Here is a 20,437-nt window from a genome sequence, read left to right on the forward strand (position 1 = left end):
TTAAATGAAGTTTCTTTATGGGCCTCGCCATTGACTTAACATTGAGGAGCTTCACTTCGCGTGCACGCCCAACGTGCGTTGTAAACAAATCGCCGACATTACCGATGCGAGCGGGACCGGAGCGACATTAAGTAAGTAATAATATCTTTACTGTATATACAGTAAGATTCACAGTCCTCACCGTCAACGGCGCCATGGTATTAACCCTTTCAATGACAATCCTCACCGTCAACGGCGGCGAAAAAGTTAATGCAAGGACAACAGGAAACCAAATGATGTTTTTAACACAGACATAAAAAGGTAGACGCCGCTTCCGGCTCTCTGGTACCCGTCTCGCATTGATAGGCATTTTTGATTGACAGGCTTGGAATTCTTCAGTGTGCGTAACAGACACGGAAGGTCGGTAGGCAAATCAGAGGCAGGTGGGGGCGGGTCTTGAATTGAATTGTAGTCAAGTCCAGGAAAAGACACGCTGTGATTGGCCTGTAGTTTTTTTGTGTGGCAGTATGCCCTCGACACTTCCGCTTTTCTGCCCATCAAGTTGGACGGGTCACTCCAATCAACTGCAGCGGTGAACGAGGTATCTAGCTTTTTATATCTGTGGTTTTTAAGGCCAGCTTTTTCAGCCTCCGCCTCTTTCAGGATATGAACAGGAAGCCGGGGGCGGGGCCAGGAATAACGTGAATAAGTAACTGCGACCTAGCTGTCGCAAGCACTGCTGCTCTCCATCGCCCTCTGTAGGCCACACCACTGAAATGCTGATAATTCATAACCATATAAATATTGATACCAGCAAGACTCCCTAATCGGGAGATAAGCGACCGTCAGGTCGCAGCGTGATTTTAGGGCAAAATGTGTGGGAGCAGTGTCCAAAAATGTCTTTGAAAAAATCTGCCTGAAGGTGGTGCTAAATGGGACAGATTCATGTTGATGACATGAGTGTAGACCTACTGTGTACCGATTTGCGTGATTTTAGGGCAAAAATTGTAGGAGCTGTGTCCATAAATGTGTTTTGCAAGAATCGGCCTCATGGTGGCGCTAGAAGAGGGTCATGTGAGAATTGAGGGTGGAGGTAGTGGTTTGGCAGCCAAGGAGTGTGTATGCAAAATTTGGCATGGATCGGGGCAACGGTTGCGGAGATATGAGCAGGGCAAAAGTGTGACGTGTGACAGACAGACTGACGGACGGACTGACTGACTGACAGACGGACAGCTGGTCGAGGTTTTGACGCCTGATTATGGATCTCACTGGGAAAGATGGATGGAAACGGCATAGAGCGCTCGTTTTCACAGTTATTGTCCACGACATTGCAAGCGGCGCGAAGGCCAGCGGACCTTGGTCCTGCTCTTCGCGCCCGAGCGCCGCAGGCGAAGCCGTGGTGAATGCAATCGTTCTATTTATGCCCAGGCCTTATAAGCGCACGATAAACGCAATGATAATTTGGTCTTGGTGCACCTCGCGCAGTCCAAGTGACTACAACGGAGCGCTCCCTACGTCCGGTTCAGCCAATCACAAGCTTCAAAAATGAGTCCGGGGCGTGGTTATCCATCTTTCCCAGTGGGGGATCCATAATCACGCGGTTTTGACAGTAACTGCGAACTGACGGTCGCAATGACACCATTTTTGTATATGTTTTCATCATATGGTGTGCCAACTTAGTGCCATAGCCTAGCCTACCAACGAGTCATCGGACATGTGATCGGAGTGGGACTTCTACTTTCTACACACCCACTTTTACTTTCGGTCGACAAACCCCATGGAATGAGGAAGGGAACATTATCCTACCAGCCTACACTGTTCATGAAAGGAAATTATATTATTATAAACAGCCAGGCAACGCGATGCCGTAATCAGTCACTGAGGTGGCTCCTTCAACTTGAAGCAAAGCTGTGTGTGTGTGTGTCTGTGAGGAGGATGGAGGACACTGGACACATGCTGAGTGCAAAGGAGCATGTGTTGAGACGGCGAGCAGAGCTGCTGAGCGCCCTGTGTCGCAGCGGCTCTGCGGAGCCCCTGGAGAGGGTTCTGGACGTGCTGATCGCGCACGGCGTGCTGGTCTGGGAGGACTATCTGAATGTGCAGGTGCCAGGGAGGGCTCTGTGCACCAACGCCAGGCACCTGTTGGATGTCCTGCACACCAAGGGTGAGGACGCTTGCGGGCTTTTCCTCGCCGCTCTGAACCAGGTCTTACCCGAGGCCGAGGACGTCCATAATATAGCCGGCCTCTCCTTGGAAGAGGACACGGGGGTAGACCGCCGTGGCACCGCTACTGAGACCCTTGTCACGGCCAGGCCGGCTCTAATCCGCGATCTTAAGGGCTGTGTCGATGGAGCTCTGGCCGTGCTGCTAGAAGCAGGAAGCCTCACCCAGACGGACTGCGATGAAGTGCAGCTACCAGTCTACACGCCCTCTCAGCAGGTGGGCTTGACACTGAACTTGACACGAGGCTTTGTGTTGGAATGTAATGCATCTTCTTTCTTTCTTTCTTTCTTTCTTTCTTTCTTTCTTTCTTTCTTCACTACACTACTAGACCTACAATTGTATTACCTACTGTATGCCACATTTTCTCACACAAAGGCAATTCAAAATGATTTGAAATGCTCTCCCTCTCTCAATTTCTCTCTCTCTCTACTCTCTAAAACATTATAACCTATCTATCTTGTACACACACACACACACACACACACACACACACACACACACACACACACACACACACACACTAGTGAAGAAACTGGCATGCACTAGTAGTTCTGATTATTAGGGTCTATATATAGAGTATATGTATAAGTGCACATTTCTTCTTTTTTTCCCTTCTTTTTTTGGAGACCTGTAAAGGTCCCACAATAAATCAATTATAAAACAAAAGCATGCTCACAAGTCTTGTTGATAACAGTAACAGTTGTACAACTACGAATGCATTTATGATGACATGGGAATATATTTCATATTTCAATTATAGGCACGACATTTGCTTGGTCTCGTCAGCTCCAAAGGGGAAAGTGCAGCCAAGGTTCTCCTGCAGTACCTTCAGCAGAAGGAGAAACATGAAGCTCCATCTAATCAAGAGAAATGGATGCATTTTGAAGGTATTTCATATACTAGCAGAAAAGTACTCACATGTTTTACTTAAGTAAAAGTATCAATACAGCAATGAAGATATTTATGGTTACCGGTATTTACATTAGTTTTGTCCATCATTACTTGCCAGTTGCCACTCATATTATGATTACAGAAACATAATAAGGAAAGGAAAGAGGGACTAGCAGTTGCTGTCCGGCAGAAACCCCCAATGGGAGGCTCTCTCCATTCCGACATGTCGCCACTCCGAAATTGACTTCTTATTGTCGGAGTGGCGACACTCCCATGGGGGTTCGGTTTAGGGTTAGGGTTAGAGATAGGGTTAGTGTCGGAATGGAAACATGTCGGAAAGGAGACATGTCGGAGTGGAGAGATGCACTCACCTCCAATCTCCATAACACATTTTATTTTTTTGTAAATGTAGCAGATCCACAAGCTCGACATGTGGTGCAAAGTGACGTGTTTCAAGCCTGTAGATCTGCTACTTTTGATACTTTCGTATTTGAATCCTGTTTCGGACGTATGAGGTTTTCACCAATGCAACACAGTTCCACAGCCAAATTTGAGTTCAGGAAGGCACACCTCAGCCAGGATGCGAAGCTATTGGCACGATTCTTTTTATAGCTTTGGCTAGCATATTGTCACTGTTGGGGTGGAAACCTTGTATGTCCAAAATCGTCAATATCTTTCAGGAAATAGAAAAAGGAACCTGTGCTTGAATGGATCCATTGTTATTATGTAGCTCTAAAAACTAAAATCTTTGCTTCTGGGGGTCCCTGGAACAAAATATTGTGGATCCGTGGCCAAATTCATATAATTTTGGGGGTCCTTGATATGAAAATGTTTTCAGAAAACTGTTAGGATTCATAAGGCATTTGTAGAATCCGCCTCAAGTCTTAATGGGTTAACCTATCTCATGTTTGTGCTGTTTGTCACAGAATGCCTGCAGTACCAGAAAAAGCTTCGCTGCACTGTGTCTGCCCATTCTCATTTCCTTGGCACCTACGAAGGAGCCAGCAACCTGTCTTTGGATGATATCTACGTCGACAGCCGGTTGGAGCTAGCCCATAATTGTGCCGATGCCCACGGTGCTTTGGGCCTGGAAGACGTAGTAGTTGGCACATCGGGCATAGCAAACCAGGATGCTGACACGGTTCTGGTGTCTGGGGAGGCCGGCAGTGGGAAAAGCACGCTCCTTCAGAGACTGCACCTGTTGTGGGCTCGAAAGACAGCCCTCTGTGATTTTGTCTTGCTGTTCGCTTTCAGCTGCCGCAGGTTGAGCTCGGAGCATAAGGAGCTTTCCCTTCAAGAACTGTTATTCCAGCACTGCTGCTGGCCAGATAGAGAACAGGATCAGCTCTTCCAGTTCATTTTGGACAACCCACACATCGTCCTTTTCACCTTTGATGGCCTTGATGAGCTCAGACAGAGCTTTTCCGATGAAAAGAGGCATTGCTGTCCCACCCAGCGTGCACCGGTTCCTGTACTGCTGTTCAACTTGATTCAGGGTTCCCTCATGAAGGGTGTGCGCAAAGTGGTGACAAGTCGCCCAGAGGCAGTGGGGCCTGCCCTGAAGAGGTATTTGCGCAAGGAGGTCCTCCTGAAAGGGTTCTCTCTCAGTGGGATTGACTGTTTTGTGAAGAAGCATCATAGTGACCCCACTGTAGCTGCCAAAGTTCTGGCATCCCTGCAGAACAATAAAGCATTACTGGGGCTGTGTCATACACCAGTCCTTTGCTGGATCGTCTCAAAGTGCCACAAGGAGCTGCTTGGCTGTGGAGAGGGAAGCCTACAAACCATCACTGATGTTTACTTGATGATCTTCCAGCACTTCTTCCAGCACCGAAGTCCCCAGCAGAAAGCCCTGGAGCTCGGTTGCTTGCAGGGGCACCTAAACACAGCCTTACGTCTGGGACAGTTGGCCTTCAAAGGGATACGATCTTCCTGTTACGTCTTCACAAGTACAGAGCTGCAGACATGTGGGGTAACAGAAGAGGATATCGGCATAGGCTTTCTCATCTCCTCCCCTTGCCGTAAACAGTATGAATTCCTCCATGTAACCATGCAGTGTTTTTTCGCTGCTCTGTACATTGTGCTAAACGATAATCTTGACCGTGCGATCATCCCTAAACTCTTTCAGCCTTGTGACACGCAGCAGACGTGCTTGAGCAGTGCATGCTTCGGGCCTTGCATGACCTCCACTACTGTCCAACAGGAAGGGGTTTCAGAGAGGGAAGCTGTGGTGGCAGAGACTCTCAACCTGCAAATAACAGCCACCTTCGTTTCCGGGCTGTTGTCTCAGCGGCAACGTGACCTTTTGTGCCGCTGCTGCCCAGGCCCCACCCTGGACCGGAAAGTGAGACAGGTGGTGAAGTGCCTGTCCAAAGGCATGCAGAAGCACTTCAAATCCATCCCTCAGCCTGTGGAGGGGGACAAGAAGAGCATGCATGCCATGCCCGGGTTTGTGTGGCTCATCAAGTGCATTTATGAGCTGCAGGAGAGAAGGATCGCCAAAGAAGCTATGGCCAAGCTGGAAGTAGAGCACTTTAAACTGACATACTGTAACATTGGTCCTGTGGAGTGTACAGCATTGGCCTATGTACTCCAACATCTGAAGAAACCTGTGGGCATCCAGCTGGATTATAACTCTGTTGGTGATGTCGGGGTGGAGCAGCTGCTTCCATGCATGCATATTTGTTGTGCCCTTTAGTAAGTATGACATATCATTATCAGCTTACTCTACTCTAGGCCTATACTATACTATACTATACTATACTATACTATACTATACTATACTGTAGTTTACTATACTATACTATACATCATTATATCAAACCATGGTTCAACATATTCCAATAGGCTTTACATACATTAACATAGAGGATCTGCTTAAGCCTCGTTTTGTTTTATCCTTTGCCAGCCTCAGAAACAATAATATTTCAGATGAAGGGATTCGCAAACTGATTGCTAAGGTTATCCAGTGTGAGAGCTTCCAGAAGATTGCGTGAGTGTGCTGAAAGAAAACTGTACATTTTTATATTTGTTGTCACTAAAGTATTTGTTTTCACTCACGTATATTTTCACATACAAATAACTTTTACTATTGAATAAGGCTTGTATAATTCTTTATTGTCTCTCTCTCTAGACTATTTAACAACAGTCTAACTGATGCTTGCACGCTGCATTTTTCTCATCTCTTGAAGACCAAGCAGAATTTCCTTGCCCTACGGTCAGTGAATGTTTTGTCTTTCCCACTGTACCTTTATAATGCAGAAAACGTCTATTTTGTAGTGATAATTCAGTGTTATTCCTGTGCACTATATCAAAAAAAGCCATTTGCAAGGCAAATTAGTTCCTTTTATTGTTTCAGACTAGGCAATAATAACCTAACAGCCGTGGGGGCCAAGCAGCTGGCAGAAGGACTGAGATCTAATCGGTCACTGACACACTTGGGGTATGGCAATTGAACTCTGTTCTCAGGGGCCCACACATTCTATTGGTTTTTATTCACTCTGGTCCTAACTAGAGATGGGACGATAATTGTTATTATCGTTTATCGTGATAACTGATAACCCATCCGTAGTCCTAAACTTGCTCTTCGTTTTCAGGCTTTGGGGGAATAAGATAGGCGATGCAGGAACAGAGGCCTTAGCCGATGCTCTTGAGGACAGCAAAACCCTGGTGTGGCTTAGGTAATATAACCTTAGTTTACTTCATCAATCAATCACAATCAATTTTGCATTCCTAATTATGATTATTTTCATAATTATAATAGTATATAATTATATTATATTGTCAATATTTCACATTGAGTATGTTTGGCAATTGAAGTGATTTTGATCATCTAATGGCAGCCTGGTAGACAATGGTGTTGGCAGTGCTGGAGCTTGTGCCCTCGCCAAAGTCATCAAGAACAGCACCTCACTGGTAGAGCTTTGGTAAGTTTTGGAGTACATAATCACAGTGACATGCATACTGGGGGATATAAAGTACTTTTAGATTTGGTCATTCCATCTCCACATCCTCTCTTTCTGTTTTCTTATTTCCTCTAAAAGGTTAACAAAGAATTGCATAACCAGGGCGGGGGTCGAATGTCTCATTGAAGCCCTGGAGCACAATACCAGTGTCGAGTCAGTGTGGTAAGTTATAACCATTTAACCTGAGGCCAATTCTAAAAATGGCTTCTAAATCAGTTTCTAAACTGTTTTCTATTGCTATATCAGTGGTGCTCAAACAAGGAACCACACATTGATATGTATTTGGGGCAGACCCCATCTCAAGATTTGAGTTAAAATCTTTTGAAATATTAATATACTGTATATATATAATAACAGATCAATAGCATGAAGTTACACATAACGTGTAACTTGTATATCTGCTATTTTTGAATAGCCAACCAATGTGCTATAATATATAGCTAAAATCTAAAACACAGATGCTTTCCGGTTTTAATGGGTTAACCATTTAAACAGTGTATACTTCAGTCTTAACTCTGCCCCTCCTTTTTGCCCTCTACACCCCAAATTTGTTCTGTGAAAATAGCCTAGCGATCTACATGCATGGTAGGACATTACGCATTGCAGCTTTTTAACCCATCTGTAAAAACCCATATTAGCGTGTTGTGTTCCATGAATGTACTGAAAGTTGTTCATTCTGCTTTCTCCTTATTACACCTATAACCTCCAAATATCCGTTTGAATGATGTACTTGGGAAATAATGGTGTTTTGATTCTGTTTTATATATCTCAGGCTGAGAAGTAATGAGCTCAGCAAGGAGGAAGTGGAAGAAATGGCACAACGCGAATGCAGACTAATCTTCTGATTCAACCAAACCAAACATCAACAACCAAAAGATCCTGCACCTCCCTCAACAGCCATTCTAGCGGAAGGGGACTTACTTGCACTCTCCACATTTTAAAACTCCCCTGTGCAACATTCTATCCAGTCGGCACCACAGACACAACACGCCAGACGTCCCTGACCCTGTTGTTATTGCCCCTACTGCGGACAATAAACCAACGGCAACTTAGATCCAGTTTTATGCCATCCATTGGAGAAAGAGCCTCCCTGGACATCCATCAATCCATCCATCTTCAACCGCTTATCCGGATCCTCTTGGTCGGGTCGTGGGGGAAACAGTTTCAGCACTTCCCTGTCCTGGGCAACATTATAGCCACTTCCTCCTGGGGAATCCCAAGGCGTTCCCAGGCCAGTGTGGAGATGTAGTCTGGTCCTTGGTCTAGGGCACCCCATGAATATTTTTTTAATCCGAGGCACCCCTACATTATAATTTTCTCTCCCAGCACCTTATATTTATAGCATATCGTCATTGTCGGGTGGAAACCATGTCCAAAACCGTTTGTTTTGTATTTATCATCTATAAAATGTACTAAACTAGTGAAAACAGCAGATCTACAAGCACACAACGCCTCGCATCGCGAGGCGTTGTGTGCTTGTAGATCGGCTGTTTTCACTAGTTTTGTGCGGCAGTCTTGTATGATGAAGCAGCTAGGGCTTTGCTTTAGCAAAAGACGTACACATTTGAAACTTGGAGATACGAGGTTTCTGCCCGACAGTGACGATATTTTAGTGATTATGTTGCGAGGAAAACGTTGAGATAATAGGCATTTTGGTTAGAACTGACTAAAAATAACTTTGTACTTCAAGTTTAAAATGATACTACATTTTTTTTCAAGTGTCCACATGAATTCCAAATATTTTCAAATTATCTCGCAGCACCCCTGGACTGCCATCACGGCACCCCAGGGTGCCCCGTCACCCACTTTGAAAACCCCTTCCCTAGGTAGACACTCGAGAGGTCCGAAGACTCCGAACCACCTAAGCTGCCTCCTTTCCAAGTCAAGGAGCTCTACTCTAAGTCTCTCTCGGGTGACTGAACTTGCGGTGCCTGCTACCCATCTGAGAAAAATCTTTTTGGACGCTTGTATGCGTGACCTTATTCTTTCGGTCATGACCTCCCTGGACACCTATTGTTAACGGGTCAATCGAGATTTGCACTGTCCCACTTCTCACCCTAAGACCTACGGTGCTCCACAAGGTACACACTTTAATCATGGCCCTCCTCATGGTCCATACTTTCATTATTTGGGAGAAGTGTAGACTTTAAGGGCATATTTGAGGCTTTGAGAGCAGAATTGGTGTGTCGCTTCTACTTGGAGGGAATTCAGAGAGAGAGAGAGAGTTTACAGTTGTTTCACTTTTCACTATGTGATATGTTCTAATAACATGGGTCACACATGGGGTTTTACTGTGTGTTGTGTTGTGTTGCGATACGGTGTGTTTAATATGGGATACCCAATGGGGAGATGGGAATGCTGACGTTAAGCTCATAGCAAGCACTGAGACAAGGAAGTTGTTACATGTGACATGACACTGAAGTAATATTGTTGGACTTTGCTTACACTGACAATTTTGTAATTTCTTTGGTATTTTTGTGAAAGGAAAATGCATGTGTATATAAATGTGTGGTTAATGTAAGGATTTATATTTTATACATGTTTTTGTAGTGTTTTATTTATAAAATAGCCGAGAATTGATGTCTTCAATATTGAAGACATCAATTAATATTCATGGTCCATGTTTCATAATGGAGACTAATATTCATGGACCATGACTATTACTGCCCAACTCTCAATTCTTCAACCTGGTGAAATGCTAACATGCCTCCGTAGGAATGGCAGGTTTAGGAATGGAGAACTGCTCCCTTAAACGAGGCTACCCTCCCTTTTTCATCTACACCAAATCTTTTCGCCAACCATAGCAGATCTACAAGCTCACAGATCTGTTTTTACTCCACTACAATTATTTCAAAACATACTTTGGAGATTGTGATTATTAACAAAAAAACAAGCATTTCAGCCCTATACTGTGCATTGGCTATTTGAAAATAGTCGATCTACATTACAACATCCAAGTATTTTTATACTTATAATGGTACTTCAAGTATATTTTGATGCCAATACTTTTGTACATTTTGAATACAGGACTACTACAGTACTTGTAACAGAGTATTCAATATTGTGGTATTGATGCCTTTACGTAGTGTAAAGAATGTGAGTACTTCTATCACTGGCTGTGGTGCAATAAGAGGAAGGAGAAGCGTTGTTGGGATTACTAAAGCATGTCCCATCTTTGTTTCAAAATCATGCAAGGAAGTGGAGTAGGCCTACATTACAGTAATGCCTCCCACACACACAACCATGCACTCTGCACAAGAGGCTGTTTCGCAATGACAATGTGTTATTGTTTTTATGACACGTTGGTTCAGCCTTCAACAACACCATCCCACTATCCCAGAATTATAGAATGTATGGCTGTTCACAAATGTATGGCTGTTCACAAAGGTAAGCCGGCTAAAAACACACTTCTATGACCTTGCTTTTAAAGGAAAATTCCAGAATAAAACATATTAATCCTTAATCAGCCTTTTATCACGTCTGTACATACCTGGTATGATGGATTTTTATCATAGTCCTTCCAGTTTTTACTTCTCCTGGACTCCTCAGATCTCTCTCCCACAGCCAAAACGGCGGTAAATTGTGGTCCTCCAAAAGCGCTAATTTTCACCGCTGCAAAGTTACTTTTTTCTTCATAAATCTGCTATTTATAGTTCCAAGAGAGCCAGTAATCCACTGTTTTATCGCGGGTTGAGGGAAATGGCCGTTGTTGACATGATCCCAATAGTACTCACAGAAGAAGAATGAAGTCTCGCGTCTCGCGTGATTACCGCGTTTCCTTTAGCTTTTTCTTTAGCGCAAAAGAAAGCTTTCTCCTGGAGTTATTACAGCCAGTATGTACACAACAAGGCATCGTGGTATATATATAAAAAATAAGAAAGCAGAAGAATATAATCTAGTTAGTCTATTGATCGCTAGAATCTAGTAATATGACTGAGAAGGATTCATAACAAAGCATTTTAACGGACTTCCTGTAGTCATAAGGTAATTCTATTACCTTTATTTATTTTATTTTTTCCTCAATACATTTCTTCGATTTTATTTATTATTTATTTATGGAATTACTTATAAAATAACTTTGACGTGTATTATTATTTGTAAACAATGTAGGCTACAATATAATCACAAAATAATCGTATTTTCCTCAAGACATTCTGCAATGCCTCACCAAATAAACGTTAGGTAAAAAGTACCTCATGAAAGACACGTTTCTGTGGTCATGAGGTAATTTTTACCTAAAGTTTATTTGGTGAGGCATTGCAGAATGTCTTGAGGAAAATACGATTATTTTGTGATTATATTGTAGCCTACATTGTTTACAAATAATAATACACGTCAAAGTTATTTTATAAGTAATTCCATAAATAAATAATAAATAAAATCGAAGAAATGTATTGAGGAAAAAATAAAATAAATAAAGGTAATAGAATTACCTTATGACTACAGGAAGTCCGTTAAAATGCTTTGTTATGAATCCTTCTCAGTCATATTACTAGATTCTAGCGATCAATAGACTAACTAGATTATATTCTTCTGCTTTCTTATTTTTTATATATATACCACGATGCCTTGTTGTGTACATACTGGCTGTAATAACTCCAGGAGAAAGCTTTCTTTTGCGCTAAAGAAAAAGCTAAAGGAAACGCGGTAATCACGCGAGACGCGAGACTTCATTCTTCTTCTGTGAGTACTATTGGGATCATGTCAACAACGGCCATTTCCCTCAACCCGCGATAAAACAGTGGATTACTGGCTCTCTTGGAACTATAAATTAGCAGATTTATGAAGAAAAAAGTAACTTTGCAGCGGTGAAAATTAGCGCTTTTGGAGGACCACAATTTACCGCCGTTTTGGCTGTGGGAGAGAGATCTGAGGAGTCCAGGAGAAGTAAAAACTGGAAGGACTATGATAAAGATCCATCATACCAGGTATGTACAGACGTGATAAAAGGCTGATTAAGGATTAATATGTTTTATTCTGGAATTTTCCTTTAACTGATCTCCTTTTAACCGTTTTTTTCCTTTCTTAAGGGCCGTTCACACAGAGCACTATAACAATTTATGTATGTATTCCTTTACTTTGAAGGGACAGCGCATATTAATGAACACCACACATACAATGGCGTGTAAATACACCGGATTTAGCTAGAATGGTAATTTCCATCCGTATTCCACTATAAAGTTATAGTTTAAAAAAAAAGTCAAGTATGGCAGAGTTCACACCAACTATTAAAAAATACAATGGTGAACAATATAGTTTTAGTTATTGTTATACAGTAGTTACAGTATGGTGTTCAGTGTGAATGGCCCTTTAGTCTCACTGTTTTAATTTCACTCGACTAGATTTGAACTTTTATTGCTTTGTTCTTCATTTATTTGTTTTTAGGTTTTGATTATAAGGGAATCTTTGAACTGCATGTATGTCTGAAAGGTGGTTCTCAATGTGGGGTCATAGGATAGGGGGTCAAATATCAATATTTGATACCATGGGAAAACCCTTGGAAAAACATGGTCATACACACGAAGCCGTCATGTGGGTCTATCAGCAGCAGCACCACCGCTCACTTCACACTGGTGTGATTTGTATTAATAACTAGGCTACTGCACTCTGTCGAGGTGCCAATTTGCAATGTATTTATATAAGGTGGGGCGGCATAGCTCAGGGGTAGAGAAACCGTTATTAGAGCATGAAGGGTTCCCAGTTCGAATCCGGGCTCCCCCTGAGTTAATGTCGAAGGGTCCTTGGGCAAGACTCTGAACTCTTGTGAGCTGGTTGGTGCCTTGCATGGTTTCCTCCGCCACCGGTGTATGAATGTGTGCGTGAATGGGTGAATGTAATGCACAATCTCTGTAAAGCGCTTTGGATCAAAAGCGCTATATAAATGCACCATTTACCATTTAAGGTCGCACTTGTAGGTGACAAGAATGACCTGATATAAAACGCAGTGGGCAAGTCTGTATGACGGCCCCTCTGATTGGCTGGGCGATATGGTGATAATTATCGTTGAGAGATGATACAATGTCTCCACGATATGCCTTTTTAGAGGTATCGTATATATCGTGATACAATGAGGGAGCCTTGTAAAAAATCCTGTTTAATCGTTAATACAGAGATTCATTGCAGAATTCAATTTAAACCTGCATTTTGGTGTAAATCAGTAGTTCTCAAACTTTAAAATGTCAAGGTCTCCACTTAACTCTGACAGTATACAAATGAAACCAAATGGACCCGAATATCGTGAATCGTGATATTGTATTTTTCCATATCGCCCACCCCTAGCGTACACAGAGACGCACAGTAAGGCTGCGGTCACTGCCAGACAGTCGACAGTCAGCTGCAAGCGTCGTGACCTCCATCCATTCCCATGTTAAGGCAACAACTTCCGGGTTATTCGCTGACAGTGTGACCGTACCCATACTGGTGCTGTCTGTATGTGAATGGGCAACTTGCGCCTTGTTGTTTATATCAGGTCTCACTTGTTGTTGGTAACGTCGCCCTGTGTTTTTGAGCGGTGGTCACAACGCTCCTATACGTGGCCGTGTGTGTGGGTCTGTCTGTCTGTCTGTATGTCTGTCTCCGTGTCCGTAGCCTGCAGTAACCTTTTCTGACCACACATGTTAAGGGAGGGGGGGCGCTGTTGCACACACACACACACACACACACACACACACACACACACACACACACACACACACACCACCGCTCAGTTCACACGAGTGTGATTTTTTACAAGGGTTTTCCCATTGGATGACGAAAGAACAGACGCACAGGGACTTGCTCACTCTGCTGGCGCAAGTAATACATTAACCACTTGAACCCTAGCATCTCTATTCTTGGAGGGGACCGTTTTAAGTACTGATGGATGAATCAATAGTCTATGAAGCTATCCATGAAAAAGTTGGATCAGCAGGTAAAAACACAATTTTATACAACATCCCTGGTCCCTGCTTCACCTCTCTCTCAACTAAAGGGTCCTTGGGCTGAAAAACGCAGAAGATCCCTGGTCTATGGTACAGTACAGCATTGGTTCTCAAAGGGTCCAGGGGCCCCCAGGCGTCCTTGAGGGAGTTCAGCTGATGATATGAGGAACCAAATGGACCCTATGGGTACGTATGAGTGTACAAATGGAACCAAAATTTGTACACTCCTCCAGACCATTTGAATTAAATTAACATTGATTTTTTACAATATAGATTGGGGTCTCAGAGATAGAAATACCATTATGGGGGTCCATAGCCTAATGCATGTCAAACTGGGGGTCCTTGAAATTAAAATGCTAGAGCCGTATAAATCTTCTCTTATAGGGGTCCCTGGCATATCTTTTCAAATGGGGGTCCGCGGGCTAATAAGAGTCAATTTGGGGGTCCTTGATATGAAAAAGTCTGGGAAACACATATATACTCTATGGGGAAACAGACAAACAGTGCAGTAGAGCATCTCTGTAGCTACACTTCAACCTATCCGTCCGCTCTGATGACGCGGTGGCGGGGAAAGCCCCATAGGGCGCGACTCAATGACAGACGCCGCGAGGAACCAATCAGAACCCGAGGACAGACCGCTCTGGCCAATGGCCGCGCAGTGAGCCACAAACACGTCACAGCTCCACGATGATGGTTGAGTTGTGTGTCATCTTGTCTAAATAATCTATTTCATACCTAACCAACAGTAGAGCTTTTTTTGTCTCCGTTTGGGAACAGCGGCTAATAAATAAATGCTGACGGTACTTTGCTGCGTTGAGGCCGGCGCAGAAGCGCTCCCTGCTGCTCGCTGTTCAACAGCTAGCGGTAGCTAGTAGTTAGCTGGTTAGCTGCTCTGCATCAGCCAGTGGAATCTCCCCTCTCTAAGCGCTCTCTCTCAGCTCTCTCTCTCTCTCACTCTCTCTCTGTCTGTCTGTCTCTCTCTCTCTCTCTCTCTCTCTCTCTCTCTCTCTCTCTCTCTCTCAACAAGCCGTCCGACGCTTCATTGGGACACATAGTTGACATTATGACAGCCGCCCCGAACCCCTGACTTCTTCCACTGAAGGGTACGCTAAGGTAAGGCAAGCCTGCTGCAGTTGTTGTCATTCCACAGACACACCCTCACTGACACATTATGTGTGTGTGTGCGTGTGGTTTTGCCCGACATTCGCTGTTACCTTCTATAAGCTATAGCTACTTCCTCCTCCTCCTCTTGCAGGGCCCTGAATTATTACCACCTTGACTGGGAAAGGGAACACACACACACACACACACACACACACACACACACACACACACACACACACACACACACACATACACACACACCTGAAATGATGGCTTCAGCAAACTACTACAGCGTTAGCTAATGCATGAATAATCAGTCAGTGTATGCCAGACCAGTCAAAAAAAACAAAACAACAACATGACTTCTGCATCAACTGCCTGCACTGTCATAGTTGACGTATGACAGATATACAGAAGATGACAGGCACCTGTCATCTCTCAGGCTCTGTACTCTATACTCTCGATCTTAATGCAACCCTATGTCTGATCATGCTATCTATCTGACCCTACTGTCATATCACACCCAGAGCCAAGGGGAAATCCAGATGGCTGTTGTCTGAATCATTTGTCGGAAGGAAGGGGCCATGCAGCTGGTTTCTCACAGACTACTGGGTGAACATGCAAAGCAGACAGACAGTAGATATTTGTGTATGTTTCTTGAGATGAGGCATCAGATCAGAGTCATCAACGGTTCCTAAAAGAAGAGTATGCTATCACACATGATGTGTTGAATGCCCAATAAGATGAGAGCATTCGATCTGAGGGGTAACTGAGCCTCATCTCAATGAAACAATAGGACTGTACTGTAAACTATCTAAGTACAGTAAGATCTGTAATCGGATCAGCAAGTCACAGGAACCTAAGTGCATCGGTATTGGTTTGTGGTGTTATTGTACTGTATTTTAAAGGAAATCCTATACTTCCAATGCTCCGTTCTAGGGTTGGGATCCAGAATCTGAAGAACCAGATCCGGTATTGGTTCCATCACATTTGGAACCATTTTTTTTTCTCACACTATCAGAGCTGGCATATGGACTTACTTCATGTCTGCTATACAATTACTATACCGGTGAATCTCAAACTTTTACATTTCATGGACCATCATAGCTCTGAGAGAATCCGGAATTGTTAAAATCCTAAAGGATCCTAACCCTAGTGGCCACATTTTTCACTAATTGCATTCTACATCCTTTGACATTAACATTTACTGTACCTGTTGATTCCTCAAAACAATCTGTTGGATTTGTCTATAGTACCATCCTCCTATTTTCTACCTATTGTTATAATAACAGTCACATAACTTTTACTGGGTTGGTATTTCTACAATTTAGAAATCAGCAAGATTAAACTAATATACTGGAGTTGATAGATCCATTACACACTGTTGAGTATATAGTATTTTTTTGCTGGCTTGAAATAAATTCAACAGTGACCAATGACCATGATGTGGATGTTTTACTGAAATGTTGGGAAAAAAAAGAAAAACGTAATACATGAACCACTGTCACATTTTACAACAAAGTAGTCAGGGAGCTATTTCTTCTGCCTTTGTTATGTAAAGACGATTTAAGTAGTTTAGCAAAAGTCCATTTCGTTATAGCCCTGGCCCTGTCACAACTATTACATCATTGTTAATATATAATTGTCTGATTGCAATTCTTTGTATTTTGCGACCATGACAGTCCTAATTCAGCATTGGGTTTCTCCAGACCACAGGTCAAGCTTGCCTTGGCGACGTGAACTCCCGCCCGCCGCCCGCCCATCCCTACGTGGAGCATGCAGCCATGAGCTCATCGCTATGGAGCCAGGAGAAGCCCAGCGGGGGCTTCAGGGAGGACTGGCGCTTCTACATGGTGGTGAAGGAGTGCACTGTGGAGAAGCCTCCCCAGAAGACCCTGAGGATCCCCCGCGGCAGCCTGGGCCAAGCCTGCCAGGAGCGCAACAACCTGGGTCGCACGCTGCCTCCCAGCAAGGGCAAGCGGAGCCTCCGCATCCTGGACCAGACCAACGTGGTGCTCAGCCTGGACGAGCGCGACGTCCTGGAGCTGGACGAGAAGCTGGCCGAGCTGCTCTTCCCCATCACCAACTGCGAGGAGCGCTACGCCCTGCTGCGCAACAAGCCCCGGCTGGAGCGTGCGCGTGACATCGACTGCGGCTCCAAGGTGCGTGTCCAGCTGCGGTCTGGGGACGAGCCACTGCCCGGGGTGGTTCGCTTCAAGGGCTCGCTGCTTCCTGACAGGGCTCTCTCTGGGATCTGGTTCGGGGTGGAGCTGCTGGTGAGAACCCTCTCTGTCACTCACTTGTACCTTCTGTAACTGTGTTGTTTGTTTTTCATTTTTGCTCTGTACGTGTTCAGCATGGTGCTCTCTGCAGAAAGAACATTGTATAATTTCTTCTTAAACACAAGCCTGATTAGATTACATTTCTTCTTTCTTTCTTTTTATATATCATAGATGCAGTCTTAATGAGGCCACTGTTAAATAAAATCAAAGAAGAATCCCTCTTGTTGGATGCATATTAATTTGTATCATGCTTTGTCACAGTCCAAAATGTCATCATCCAAATCTGTCATGCAACATCTATACTAGCCAGGGACATGGCTAAAGCTCTGCCATACAAAGCGTTGCTTATTGTAGCACAATGTTGGGTTTCTCTCATAGAGTGGAGGCTGTAGGCTCCATGAGTGGGCTGCTGCTTGGACACATGCAACTCAACTCTCTTGCTCAGTATAATGGGCTAAGGCTTAGCACATTCTTCTTCTCCAACTGCTGATCGTGATAATTGAGATATGCCCTGGCACTACTTTTGTCATTTTTCTTATCTAAATGTCTGTTGTGGGTGATATAATGTGGGTAGCTATGATTTGCTGTTCTGCTAAGACTTATGATGAATTATGACCAGCACTTATTTATGCGTGCCATAAATGCCTTTTTTAATTTGAGTCCCAGTCCCAGAGGATTTTTTTTAGCCAATTATTTTTACCCCTTTTTCGCCCCAATTTAGTTGTTGTACCAATTCCTCCCCACACACATTTCTGTGTTGTCACTGCTGTTAGTCGGGGCGTTAGGGAGATAACATGGCCATTTCGCGCTATATTAGTCTAAAAGCGCCTAATTTTGCACAGATGTAGCCCAGGGCTTGCTCTAATGATTTAGCTAGGGTGCCCGAGTCGGCGACCTTTGGGGTCGCAACAGCGGCCAAATCAAGTTGGGCTCCCATCGACTTTCTATACAGGAGGAAAATACCCAGAAAAACATTTATTTTCTGGGTATTTAAGTAGGATGTGAGGGGTCTAACTAGGGGTTTGTCATGATGCTGAATCCATTGCAAGCATTTGCTTTGCACAAAAAACATTCCTTGGGCTATAAATGGCCCCAGAAAACAATGGTTTAGTGATGAAAAGTGATGAGTCATCACTTTTCACCGTTTTGTGGGTGTTTTCTGGGGCCATTTATAGCCCAAGGAATGTTTTTTGTGCAAAACAAATGCTTGCAATGGATTCAGCATCACGACAAACCCCTAGTTAGACCCCTCACATCCTACTTAAAGCTTTTTTCTGGGTATTTTCCTCCTGTATAGAAAGTCGATGGGAGCCCAAATTGATTTGGCCACTGTGGCGACCCCGAAGGTCGCCGACTCGGGCACCCTAGCTAAATCATTAGAGCATGCCCTGGGCTACATCTGTGCAAAATTTGGCGCTTTTAGACTAATATAGCGCGAAATATCCCTAACGCCCCCGACTATGTTGTATCTTACTGCTGCCAGTTAGTCTAGTAATTCTAGGAAAAAAATCCACTCAGGTTGGAAAAAATTGTGTTATTTAGTTTCTCAACTGATTCTGACAGGAAATTAGGTCTACTAGCCATGATAAAAAATCTACCATAATCTGCTCACTGCAAATACCCACAGTGGCCAAATCAAGTTGGGCTCCCATCGACTTTCTATACAGGAGGAAAATACCCAGAAAAAAATCTGCTTTAAGTAGGATGTGAGGGGTCTAACTAGGGGTTTGTCATGATGCTGAATCCATTACAAGCATTTGTTTTGCACAAAAAACATTCCTTGGGCTAAAAATGGCACCAGAAAATGATGGTTTAGTGATGAAAAGTGATGAGTCATCACTTTTCATCAGTTTTGTGGGCGTTTTCTGGGGCCAATGAATGTTTTTTGTGCAAAACAAATGCTTGCAATGGATTCAGCATCATGACAAACCCCTAGTTAGACCCCTCACATCCTACTTAAAGCAGATTTTTTTCTGGGTATTTTCCTCCTGTATAGAAAGTCGATGGGAGCCCAACTTGATTTGGCCACTGTGGGTATTTGCAGTGAGCAGATTATGGTAGATTTTTTATCCTGGCTAGTAGACCTAATTTCCTGTCAGAATCAGTTGAAAAACTAAATAACACAATTTTTTCCAACCTCAGCTTTATTTTTACTGGACTAAGTGAGGAGCTCCCACCAGGAGGACGTAGAGCCTTCGTCCTACTCCTCCCGCCCAACATTCCCTGCTGACAGGTGCCGCTCCAGCCCGTAGGAATACATGCGATGACCAGTATCACTCTCCCCGTCCGGCTTCCCTCCCCCAAACACGGACCAATTGTGTTCGCACAGACGCTCGACATAGCCGGTTGCACCACAGGGGATTCCAACCCACAACCTTCCGTGGTGGTGGGCAGGGACTTTACCACTGCGCCACCCAAGCGCATATAAATTAATTTCAAACAAAGTGATTAACACCAGGAAAGACAACCCTTATGCCATATCACAAGTAACATAACAATATCCAAAATCTCAGGCAATATCTATCTAGTCTTGTATCACAATACCGATATTTAATATCAATATATTGCCCAGCCCTATCCTCTTTGGACTAAGAGTTTGAGGTTCAAACATATAAAGTACTATTATTTAACCAATGTTTCCAAGTGAAACGCAGACGTTGGGCATGAGTGCATGGCAGAATTTCCTATTTGCCTATTCAGAAGTTGTAGACGTTGTGTTAAACCATTTTCAGTAGGGCTTTGAACATTTCTGGTGCAAAAAAAAAACATGTTATTCAGTATATAACATTTTTGAGGGTTTATAATTAAAATGCGTTTGGAGGGGGCATATGAAAGGAATTAGGAGATTTTTGCATTGTATTGAGAATAAGTAGTTATTACAGAGGTTTAATACAGAACACGTTTTGAGTTGTTCTCCGCTGTAATGCATGCATCCTGGCAGGCTGGCACTCTCTTTCATGGTCTTTCTAGGATCTATGCAAAAACAAAATGCAATATTACAGCTCAGTTGCACTTTTAAGTTGCTGTGGATAAGAGCATATATAGCCTTACTGCAAGCGTCAGACTCTATCAC

At 43.6% G+C, this 20,437-nt stretch overlaps 2 protein-coding genes across 3 annotated transcripts in view; both read left to right on the forward strand.

Moving 5' to 3' along the window:
- Positions 1-1,914: 1,914 nt before the first annotated feature.
- nod2 (nucleotide-binding oligomerization domain containing 2) lies at positions 1,915-7,903 on the forward strand (the record flags this gene model as incomplete). Its single annotated transcript, XM_080730126.1, has 10 exons — positions 1,915-2,418; positions 2,963-3,089; positions 4,020-5,790; positions 6,002-6,085; positions 6,227-6,310; positions 6,452-6,535; positions 6,690-6,773; positions 6,936-7,019; positions 7,137-7,220; positions 7,831-7,903. 10 exons carry the CDS (start codon positions 1,915-1,917, stop codon positions 7,901-7,903), a joined length of 2,979 nt encoding a protein of 992 aa, XP_080586252.1.
- A 6,822-nt stretch (positions 7,904-14,725) lies between these two features.
- Positions 14,726-20,437, forward strand: part of cyld (cylindromatosis (turban tumor syndrome)) — a 35,158-nt gene continuing 29,446 nt past the window's right edge. For both annotated transcript variants that reach the window (XM_080729668.1, XM_080729669.1), the window contains exons 1-2: positions 14,726-15,091; positions 16,792-17,358. In XM_080729668.1, coding sequence (XP_080585794.1) covers positions 16,867-17,358 — 492 coding nt within the window. In that variant the 5' untranslated portion in view covers positions 14,726-15,091; positions 16,792-16,866. The remainder of the gene's footprint in view (positions 15,092-16,791; positions 17,359-20,437) is intronic.

Source organism: Nannobrachium achirus, assembly GCF_963921795.1.
Source record: "Nannobrachium achirus genome assembly, chromosome: 7".
Lineage (NCBI taxonomy): Eukaryota > Metazoa > Chordata > Actinopteri > Myctophiformes > Myctophidae > Nannobrachium > Nannobrachium achirus.